This window comes from Elgaria multicarinata, chromosome 2 (assembly GCF_023053635.1).
Source record: "Elgaria multicarinata webbii isolate HBS135686 ecotype San Diego chromosome 2, rElgMul1.1.pri, whole genome shotgun sequence".
Classification (NCBI taxonomy): domain Eukaryota; kingdom Metazoa; phylum Chordata; class Lepidosauria; order Squamata; family Anguidae; genus Elgaria; species Elgaria multicarinata.
Window position 1 is genome coordinate 103,458,378 of NC_086172.1, and position 12,145 is coordinate 103,470,522.

The 12,145-nt window shown below is 41.2% G+C and overlaps 1 protein-coding gene across 4 annotated transcripts in view; it reads left to right on the plus strand.

Annotated features, from left to right (window-relative positions):
* MPPED2 (metallophosphoesterase domain containing 2) overlaps positions 1 to 12,145 on the plus strand; it is a 147,816-nt gene that overhangs the window by 55,041 nt on the left and 80,630 nt on the right. For 3 of the 4 annotated variants that reach the window (XM_063118782.1, XM_063118785.1, XM_063118784.1), the window contains exon 3: positions 562 to 743. In XM_063118782.1, the coding sequence (XP_062974852.1) occupies positions 562 to 743 (182 nt within the window). Of the gene's footprint in view, positions 1 to 561; positions 744 to 12,145 lie in introns of those variants that run through there. The other variant, XM_063118786.1, reaches the window with a different exon arrangement.

Here is a 12,145-nt window from a genome sequence, read left to right on the forward strand (position 1 = left end):
GAGGGAGGGAGGAGGCATATATTTATTTGTGGTGTGTTATTCTGATATATATCAGCATTTATATTATGAAATATCGGACACAATCTACCATCAATAAGAGTACATCCATACACAGGATTCCCATAGGCCTATTTTCCCCCTCCCACAACTATGTGTTCATGGATATATACAGGCAGCATGATGGGGCAACAGAGAAATGGAAAGTCTGTACGTGCTCCTCTATATTTCTGGTCTCAGTAGAAGTTACTGGTGCTTGGAGCACAAGTAACATGCATTGGGTTGATATATCCAGATAGGGATACATCAGGTTTGTTCAGATCTTCCATTCTCTCTAATATCCCATTGTGTTGCCCGCACATGGGCTTGTGCATAACAGCGCTTTACTGAACCCTATGGGAAACTTCTTCAGGAATGCTACACCTACTTTTTGAGTGAACTATGCCCGCTGTGTTCAGAATATTTGAAGAGAGCTTTGGTGATTGGATGCTATAGAAAAGTAATAAATAAATGAAATGTGTGTAGCAAGTTTGATTTTAATGGGATCTCTTATGTTTGCTTTAGGGTCGACCCTATTCCATACGACACCCCGAAGCCAGCAGGCCACACACGGTTTGTCTGCATCTCAGACACACACTCCAGAACAGATGGAATCCAGATGCCTTATGGGGACATCTTGCTTCATACAGGCGATTTCACTGAGTTGGGGCTGCCGTCTGAGGTTAAGAAGTTTAATGACTGGTTAGGTAAGGAATTACTGCATTGTGGTGACCCCAATTAACCTTTGCTATCCAAGTGTCACTTTCAGCCTCCTAATTGTGGTAGAGCTTTGAAGAGCATTCACCCCACCACCTTGTCGTCTTGTTATGTTATCTGTGTAGTCAAAACATGATTCTGTTAATTAAGCATGGTTTTATATTGTTTGATCTAATATTTTCAGTACCTGGTGCTTGGTCATCTGGCGTCCCATGATGACAAAAGCTGAATAGTTAGATGGCAGCTGTGAGCTCCCTGCTGAGCATATCCTGAACGATACCCAAGTTTCTGGAAGCATGCAAAGGAGAAAGAGCAAAACTGCTACCATTTCTCCTACTTTATGCAGTAGAAAATGTGGCTGAAACGGGACTTTATGTAGCAGCATAATGCTGTGGGATGAACATATGTTTCAGATAAAGGGGTGCAGGCATATTAACCTCCTGATGACTGATGGCTCCTCTTATGCTTTATACAGTCTCCAAGGAGCAAGGCACCTGTTATAGGGCTAAATTATGCTAAGAGTATCCTAACAGCCCATTGATCTTAGCGAGCCATTAATAAGTTGACATGATGGTTCAACAAGTAAAATGAAAAACAGCAGCGATTGCACTAAATCGAGGCAAGGGCATATTCATGTTATCAGGTATAGCGGTCCTGTGTGAAATTTTGAGGCCGATTGTACATGGGAAGGAGACTTGGGGAGATTAGTTAAAAGGGGGATGGAGGGTAGTAAGAAGACTCAAATGGCAAGATGACCCTAAAGAATGAGCTGGCCTTCTAAAAAAAAAAAAGCAAAAAAGCATCCTTGTCAAAATGAAACAGCATCATTATATAAAAAGTCTTTTAAAGTATGGCTCTGACATTGCACTCGTATGACTTCTGTCTAGTGACCGTGTCTCTAAAGGCCCCTAATGACATCATTAAATCCCACTGGATACCCTTGGAAGGCCCTTGGGGAGATAACAGAAGTGAAATTTTGGTTCATAAAAGGATTTTTAAAGTTTTCTTTTCTAAACAGAAGTATGAAATAGCTGCTCTTTCACATTTTGGCCCTTCTTTACCCCTTCCCTCTCTCTGTCTCTACTGACCATCTTCCACCTTCTTCTCCATTCCTGTTTGATTTATTTTCCATTCTTTGTCTTATTTTTTACTTTGTTTTCCGCTTTCTCTTGCCTCTCTCTCTCGCCTTTGAAGGCTCAAGTACTCTGTTTGAGTGCTAATAGTGTCTGTCTTGCATTACAGGGCTATAATAATTAAAAAGCAACTCTTAATTAGTATTAAACTTATTGTACTTTTTTTTTGAGTTATAGCCTTGTTTCATAAGGATAAAGCTCTCTATCCCCTCTTTCTGATATAGTGCATAAGGGAACTGTGTACATTCGGTTAGGATCAGCAAGTGACAATTGCTTTGGCTATTTGGCGGTATAAAAATGCAATAAATAAATAAATAAATAAATTTATAGCTTGGAACCAAATATATCTTGCATAAATGGAAAAGTACTTCAGCCTGCGCATACTAGCACCGCTGAATTCATTGTCCTGCAGTAGTCCTCTTTGCTTCACTCACACTATCCCAGAGGGCTTGTTGAAAGGGAAGAGAGCCAGAAAAGCCCACATGGGCAAGTGGGGTTGTGTTTGATTTTCTTTGGATTCAAAACTAATTAATTAATTGCCCTTCATCAAAATTTGATTCCAGGGTGGTTTATAAAATAAAAATAAAATGCAATTACAATGTGGAGAACTTCCTAAATGCCCCTCTTCAAGGCTGCAGACCGAATCTCCATCAGCACCTTCAGGTGCCACAGAGCTGAACTGTGGTCAGCTTCTATCCTGCTCTAAGCTAGAGAATAATGGCTAATTGATTCAGCAGCAGAAAACCCAGCAGGGACTATTAGTGAGATCTAGTTCCTTCAAAATTCTCTCTTGTTCTCCCAGAAATCCTATGCATATTTAGACAGAAAGAAGTCGAACAACTCCCAGCATTCCCTAGCAAGCATGGTTGGCTTGGGAATGCTGAGAGTTGTAGGACTTTTATTTTTTGTCTAAACATCCAGAAACCCATGTTTTCATGTGTGTTGGGTATTGCCCCCAGAAGTGCTATATCATGGCCTCACATGGTAGGTGCTGTATGTGGACCTGGGCTGATGGGGGTCGCTGTGTGTGGAATAGGGCCTGCCCGGCAGGGCTGGCCACACACACACCATCCTTGCAGGGTTCGAAATGACCTTGGATGTAGTAATCTAATTCAATCCAGGATTTGTAAAGTAGGATGCACCTGCAACATATCCCTGCCAGGTGGCTGTCCAGGTTCTGCTTAAATACCTCTAGCAAAGGACACCCCCCCACACACACCTGTTCCACTCTCAGACTGCTTGTTTCATTAGGACGTTTCTCCTAACGTTTAGTGAATAATTGCTTCCATGCCATTTCCACCCACTGATTCTGTTGGAGTAATAGGGAACAAGGCTGCACCACTTTCTGAATGACATTATCCTCCCCTTAATCTTCAATTCTCCACTTCATACCAGTGTCCAGATGAATAATAATAATAATAATAATAATAATAATAATAATAATAATAATAATAATAATACAAATCGTACATTAATAGGGAGTATAAGTGCCACATAAGGAGAGCCATGCTGGATCAGTCCAAAGTTCATCACACAGGTCTCAACAGGGAACCCAAAAGCAGGACATTTCATTTCATTTTCATTTATTGCATTTTTATACCGCCCAATAGCCGAAGCTCTCTGGGCGGTTTACAAAAATTAGAACTACAACAATATTTAACAATATACTAATCAGCAACATCACAATAATACTCAAAAATATACTAAATACAAGTTCACAGCAAAACAAACCAGATAAAAAGATAAAAAGAAAAGAAAGCTTGGTTGGAACAGCGTTTCTCCCCCTGAAGCAGCGGCTCTCTTCAGCTCCAGCCTTGCTTTTAAAGCCTCCAGGTGGTGGGGGGGAGGGGAGCAGGTGGAATAGCTCACCCTTGGTGGAACAGCGTTTCTCCCCCTGAAGCAGCGCCTCTCTTCAGCTCCAGCCTTGCTTTTAAAGCCTCCAGGTGGGGGGGGGAGGGGAGCAGGTGGAATAGCTCACCCTTGGTGGAACCCTTCAGACAGGAACAAGTCATCAGCTGGAGACAGAAGGTCTGCCTGTACTGCAAGGCCATCGCTTAGCCACGTGGTAATCTGATTCGTCAAGATAACAGCAACGTCATATTCACACAGGAGAGCCCACTTGTGTTCCCCAGTAATTGGCATACAAGACATGCTGCTTCTAATGCTGGAGGAAGCATATAGCCATCATAACTAGAAGCTATTGATAGCCTTATCCTCCAGGAATTTATCTAAGTAGAAAAGTCTGCATAGAGGTTTGGCTAAGCAAACTGTTTAAGATCTGGTCTTCAATGCAGCTAACCAAAGTTTCTTCTTTTGTCTCTCAGTTTTTCTTGTACCACTTCTGTATCTCATTCACCAAACCTAACCTTCTGCATCCTGTCTTTGCTGTTTAGTAACTATCAGCTAACTTCCCCCCCCACTTGGTTCCCCCCCTTCTTTTCCTTGACTGATAAATTTTTATTATTGGTTTTGCATGAAAGTCGGCTGGGCTTGTACACTGCATGACCTTTGTGGTCACTTAGTGATTACACACGCCTGCTGAGGTAATTTATTCACTTTGTTTTGGTGTGAACATATCCCAGGGGTCTTGTAACTGCTGTAATCACTTGACCCTAGTGATTGTTAAATGCTTTAAACACAGTTATTTTAAATTTATAATTGTTTTCATTAAAAATCCCTTATAGTAACTTAACTGACCTTGCAGTAAACACAGCATTATAGGCTGAGAGTAAAATTAAAATTATTATGTGATAGCCAGTATATTTTTCTCAACCTATATTCTTAACATTATTATATCACAATGCAATTCTTACTCTTTGTATTCAGTTGTATATAGAACAAATAAGACTCGTAGGCTGTAACCTACACTTACCTGGGAGTAAGTCCTATTGAACCCCATGGGACGTACATTCCAGTAGAATTGCACTATCAAGTATGTAATTGGATTTGTTGCATAATGCAAAATTTCTTTTCATTTGTTGTGTACCTGGAAGTGGCTAAAAAAATTATGAGTACTGAATGGAATGTGAGATGCAAGCATTGTTTATTAAGGTGAATTTTGAGGTGCTGTGAAGGTGTAAATGTATTCTGATCCATTGGGCCCAATATTGTAAATACTTCTTGTGAGCAATCCAGCAGCCCACCATTAGTACTTCTTGTGCAGTTGGCTTTCTATGTCTCTATAATAAAATCCTGAAATCATACTATCATATAAAAAGAGGATGATTTCTGCTGCTGTTGTTTAAATCAGAGCTTCATTAGCTTTGTTGTATTGCAGATTGTTGATGTGATTTCTCTCTATTACTACATTTTCTTCAGGGACATTTTGCCACTCCAAGAAACTATACTTGTTTTTCTAGGACATGCAAGATGTGTGAGCCAAACATTGCATCCTTTGCAACATCACAAGGGATATTGGAGCACACCTCTTCGATTATACCCCCTAAAAATAATCCTACCCCAAGCAGATGTTTGCATTCCTTGTACAGTTAGGCTGGCCCTGTTTTCCCCCCTTTATGTTATGACCACTACATGGGATACTTCTTGAAAGGCATCCAAATTAAAACTCATCTCCAATGCGGTTGTGTTGTGCAATTCAGGGGTGGGAGCTTCGAAGGGTCTGGGAGCCACATTCCCCTACCATGGATACTCAGGGTGTATGTACACATGTGGCCTGTGGGTGCATGTGACCTATCCCCGTTGTCAGGATAGGTATGGTTGGGCACCTACTGAGGGACCACACCCCAGCAGGGAGCCCACTAACAAGAGTCCCATGAACGTGCTCCTCTTCACCGTTGCAACCTGCTTTTTCACCTACCTCTCGCTCTGGACCGGTGTCAGAGCTAGCACAACTAGTCCAAGCAGCACCTAGTCTGAAGAAGTTGTAACATCTTCTGTAACATCTTCTGCAGTGATTTTCAGAACACCTTGTGCAATGCCTTGATCAACCGCTTGTGCAAGCAAAATCAAAGTATTCAATTTAATACTTGTGCAAATAACCAAATCCAAGAGTTTTATTATGGTCATAGACCAGCAGAATAAAAATACAGTAATTATAAAAACAAGCCAATTAAAAACAGGGAGACAAGAGTCACTGACCAACAGATTAAATAACTACAATTACAACTGTTGTAAAAGTAATCCAGTTAAAAACGGGAACAAGAGTCATGTATCTGAAACACAAGATGTCATAAACATAATACTAATGGTACCTCTGCAAAGGCTTGCTTATCCTTGATTTACCATCATTTTTTGGCAGGTGATAGCAGATGCACAGAATCGAGCTACATTGTATGTAATTTGGGGGTTCCGGTCTGATAATAAATATTCTAAATAAAATGCTTCAGATCTCCCTGTTTTTTTTTAAAAAAAGAATTGAGATAATAAGATCTTTGCGGAGGTCATGGTAAAAAGGACTGGAGTAATACATGGGCTTCAGTTTCCACACTTACCATGTCACATGGGCATAATCACTCTTGAACAGGGATATTGTTATATCTGCCTTCCAAGCGTGCAGAAGGTAGAACATTTAATCTGGCTAACATAAAAGCTTTCCTATATTTGGGGATTGATAGGTTTGATGTATAATTTGTCATTATAAATGCTTCTACATAGTCCTGATAGTTGGAATGGCGTGTAGTCAGTCTCAGGTGGTTTTGGAGTTCAAAGTTTCTGATTCGCTGTGTGATAGCCTTTTGGGACAATGTCCTTTTCCATTTGGATTGAAATGGGTCAGTCCATGTCAGTGGGGCAAGACCCACAGGACAGAATGCCAACTTTAGCTAGAAATTCATCTTATATATCAGCATTCGTGCCTCCACAGTGATTTGTCCTGCCTCTAGCTGTATGATTTGATACTTGTGCAAATATAAAAACTGGGTTTCCGCAAGTAGTAGAAGCTAGCAAAATATCCCCATTGAACACAAACCAATAAAATGTTATTTTTGATTTGGACTACTATCTTTTTAGTTAAACATTGGCCACCAACACTTGTTTCTGTACAAATGCACTGGTGTATATGAAGGACAAATCTGGTCTGAACATAAATTTTTAATCAGAGAGTTCATTATTGACATAAATCAGGCCTTAATGAACTTAATTATTGAGGCTTTGTTGACTCTCTGCAGTGTTTTTCTCCCTTTTTTGGCTTGTATGTTGAGACATAGGGCTCATCTACACCAAGCAGGATAGTCCACTATGAAAGCCGTATATAAAAGGCAGGAGCCACACTACTGCTTTATAGGGGTATTGAAGTGCACTGTCAACTGTTGGGGCCCATTGAGACGTAATATATACCGCTTTCATAGTGGAATATTCTGCTTGGTGTAGATGAGCCCATAGATATCGGTAGTGCTTTTCTCAAGATATGTGTCTCTGGGCTAAAGCTTGGGGTCATGCTGATATGAGACTTTTGGGATTAGAGAAAATAAAAGCATTTGGTTTAACCTTGACGATATGTTTGGGAGGGCAGAGATAAGGTGGCAGTTCACCGTGAGCAGATATGAGCCGATTATCAGTTTTAATCCAAATTTGGGTCTGTTAGCACATGCTAACATTTTTGCCAGGACAACTCACTGTGCATAACAAACACTCTCCTCCAACAACCTAAAAGACGGCTTAATACATGGACTTCACCAGATGGCCGACACCGAAATCAGATTGACTACATCCTTTGCAGCCAAAGGTGGCGGACATCTATACAGACGGTAAAAACAAGACCTGGAGCTGACTGTAGTTCAGATCACGAACTTCTTATTGCACAATTTAGAATCAAACTAAAGAGAATAGGGAAGACCCAGAGATCAGTTAGATATGAGCTCACTAATATTCCTAATGAATATGCAGTGGACCCTATCTGCTAAATCTAGTTCCTTAAATCTTAAAGCCTTTGACTGTGTGGATCATAACAAACTGTGGCAAGTTCTTGGTGGTATGGGGATACCAAGTCATCTTGTCTGCCTCCTGAGGAATCTGTATAACGAACAAGTAGCAACGGTAAGATTTAAGGTACTAGATTTAGTAGATAGGGTCCCGGAAGAACTATGGACAGAAGTTCGCAACATTGTCCAAGAGGTGGCAACAAAAAACGTCCCAAAGAAAAAGAAAACCAAGAAGGCAAGATGGCTGTCTGCTGAGACACTGGAAGTAGCCCAAGAAAGAAGGAAAGCAAAAGGCAACAGTGATAGGGGGAGATATGCCCAATTAATTGCAAAATTCCAGAGGTTAGCCAGAAGAGATAAGGAATTATTTTTAAACAAGCAATGTGCGGAAGTGGAAGAAGACAATAGAATAGGAAGTACAAGAGACCTCTTCCAGAAAATTAGGAACATCGGAGGTAAATTCCAGGCAAAAATGGGTATGATCAAAAACAAAGATGGCAAGGACCTAACAGAAACAGAAGAGATCAAGGAAAGGTGGCAAGAATATACGGAAGATCTGTATAGGAAGGATAATAATATCGGGGATAGGTCAGACGGTGTGGTCAGTGAGTTAGAGCCAGACATCCTGAAGAGTGAGGTCGAATGGGCCTTAAGAAGCATTGCTAATAACAAGGCAGCAGGAGACGATGGTATCCCAGCTGAACTGTTTAAAATATTGCAAGATGATGCTGTCAAGGTGATGCATGCCATATGCCAGCAAATTTGGAAAACACAAGAATGGCCATCAGACTGGAAAAATCAACTTATATCCCCATACCAAAAAAGGGAAACACTAAAGAATGTTCCAACTATCGGACAGTGGCACTTATTTCACATGCCAGCAAGGTAATGCTGAAGATCCTGCAAGGTAGACTCCAGCAATTCATGGAGCGAGAATTGCCAGATGTACAAGCTGGGTTTAGAAAAGGCAGAGGAACTAGAGACCAAATTGCCAATATCCGCTGGATAATGGAGAAAGCCAGGGAGTTCCAGAAAAACATCTATTTCTGTTTTATTGACTATTCTAAAGCCTTTGACTGTGTGGATCATAACAAACTGTGGCAAGTTCTTGGTGGTATGGGGATACCAAGCCATCTTGTCTGCCTCCTGAGGAATCTGTATAACGAACAAGTAGCAACGGTAAGAACAGACGGAACAACGGACTGGTTTAAGATTGGGAAAGGAGTACGGCAGGGTTGTATACTCTCACCTTACCTATTCAACTTGTATGCAGAACACATCATGCGACGTGCTGGGCTTGATGAACCCAAGGCTGGAGTTAAAATCGCAGGAAGAAACATTAACAATCTCAGATATGCAGATGACACCACTTTGATGGCTGAAAGTGAGGAGGAGCTGAGGAGCCTTATGACAAAGGTGAAAGAAGAAAGTGCAAAAGCTGGGTTGCAGTTAAACCTCAAAAAAAAAAAAAAAAAAAAAAAAACAAGATTATGGCAACCAGCTTGATTGATAACTGGCAAATAGAGGGAGAAAACATGGAGGCAGTGACAGACATTGAATTTCTGGGCGCAAAGATTACTGCAGATGCTGACTGCAGCCAGGAAATCAGAAGACGTTTACTTCTTGGGAGGAGAGCAATGACAAATCTTGATAAAAGAGTTAAGAGCAGAGACACCACACTGACAACAAAGGTCTGCATAGTTAAAGCAATGGTATTCCCCGTAGTAACCTATGGCTGCGAGAGCTGGACCATAAGGAAGGCTGAGCGAAGGAAGATAGATGCTTTTGAACTGTGGTGTTGGAGGAAAATTCTGAGAGTGTCTTGGACTGCAAGAAGATCAAACTAGTCCATACTCCAGGAAATAAAGCCAGACTGCTCACTTGAGGGAATGATACTAAAGGCAAAACTGAAGTACTTTGGCCACATAATGAGAAGTCAGGACACCCTGGAGAAGATGCTGATGCTAGGGAAAGTGGAAGGCAAAAGGAAGAGGAGCCGACCAAGGGCAAGATGGATGGATGATATTCTGGAGGTGACAGACTTGACCTTGGGGGAGTTAGGGGTGGCGACAGCCGACAGAAAGCTCTGGCGTGGGCTGGTCTATGAAGTCACGAAGAGTCGGAAGCGACTGAATGAATAAACAACAACAACAGCGCCTGCAAAAATGTAACAACGCATTTTAAGTCTGTGATGCCATAGCAATGTTTCCTGATTTAAAATGTTTACTTTGGATAATTTCTACCCAGTCCATTAGAATATAACTATGTGTCCCATAGAATATGGCAACATTCAGGCACCTAGAACTATCATCAGTATGCTATCATCAGTATGCTGACAACACGCAGCTCTATTTCTCCTTTTCATCTTCAGCAGGAGAGGCTGTGGATGTGTTGAATCGGTGCCTGGCTGCGACAGTGGACTGGATGAGGGCTAATAAACTGAGACTCAATCCAGACAAGACTGAGATGCTGTTAGTAGGTGCTTCCGCTGACAGGATGGGGGGTGTTCTACCGGTTCTGGATGGGATTGCACTCACCCTGAAGGAGCAGGTTCGTAGCTTGGGGGTTCTTTTAGACCCATCATTGTCACTGGAGGCCCAGGTGACCTCAGTGGCACGGAGTGCCTTCTACAAACTCCGGTTGGTGACCCAGCTACGCCCCTATCTAGACAGGGATAACGTGGCTTCAGTTGTCCATGCTCTGGTAACCACCAAGTTAGATTACTGCAATGCGCTCTATGTAGGGCTGCCTTTGAAGACGGTTCGGAAGCTGCAGCTCATGCAAAATGCAGCGGCCAGATTGATTTCTTGAACCAGAAGGTTTGACCATATAACACCTGCTCTGGTCCGCTTGCACTGGCTGCCTGTATGTTTCCGAGCCCAATTCAAGGTGCTGGTTTTGACCTATAAAGCCTTACACGGCTTGGGACCACAATATCTGACGGAACGCCTCTCCCGACATGAATATACCCGGTCACTACGTTCAACATCTAAGGTCCTCCTCCGGGTGCCTACTCCGAGAGAGGCTCGGAGTGTGGCAACGAGGGATAGGGCCTTTTCGATGGTGGCCCCCAGACTGGAATGATCTCCCTGACGAGGCTCGCCTGGCACCAATGCTGCTATCTTTCCGGCGCCAGGTTAAGACTTTCCTCTTTACCCAGGCATATGGCGGCACATCCTAATTACCCACATGTTAATTTTTAATCGGTTTTTAATGCTTTATGTGTGTATGTTCTATGTTTTAGAGTTTTAAATTTTGTATACTTGTTTTTACCTCAATTTTAGAATTTCTGTAAACCGCCCCGAGAGCCCTGGCTATGGGAGCGGTATATAAATGCAATAAATAAATAAATAAATAAACTGAATTAATTGATGGGTGTTGACAGCACAGATGACTTGTTCAGCAGGGAAGAGGATTCAGTCCTGTCTCCCTCACATCCACCCAACAAGTGATCAAAGATGATGGCACTGGCAATCTATAGTGCCCTTTTGTTTGAGTAGTTCCTGATCCAGCTAGGGTTTACCTCAAGAGTTCTGCTTCTATTTATGGAATCATGTGGGTTTAAAAACAGGCTCTGCTTTCCCCAGAAAATATAGTTAATGGGATATATTACTTGAGTAAATTAAGAAAACCTGAACTGATAATATTATAAATATTATGAATCAATATTATGTCTTTAAAATGTATTTATTTAATTTAACTCAGTTGTTTTATTGAAGATTTTATCTTAGCTATTTGTTTCAATATTTTTTATCCTGCACTTATTTTCAGATTGGAGACCCAGTATTTTGTCTTGTCCATAGCTGCTGGTCCAGGCTGTACGCTTTGCTTAGTATTGAAGGCACAGCATTTTAAGAATATAGGACATGACAGAGCTGCTTATTTTTGTTCTGTAGAGTGATGAAATACACAAACATGAAGTCCTGTGGTGTTGCCTAATTTATACTGAATGAAAATAAATAAAATATGGAACAGCCCTCACAATTACCAGTATCTAGCCATTGTATTTAGGGTTTTGTTTTTTTAAAAAAGTCCATATTTATAAACAATAGGGTAATAATGATGAATTCATTTAGTATTCTAAGCTAAATTAAAGCAAATGGCAGTTTGAAAATATGACAATAGGAAACAAGTTGGTTTTTTTTTTAGTAGTTTTGATTTATTTTCTCATTCTGGTGCTTACCATCTGGCACTTATTTTACCCTGTATTGCTTCATTTGTTACATCCAGAATAAAGATTTCGTGTAAAGAGCTGTTTTGCCACATTCAACTCTTGGCTCTTGTTACAAATTTTGCATGTCTTCAATAGCTGTGATTGAACGGAAGTGCTGATTAGGTTTAAATGTCCTTGGGGGCCTTCGATAGTTTTACTACATCTTT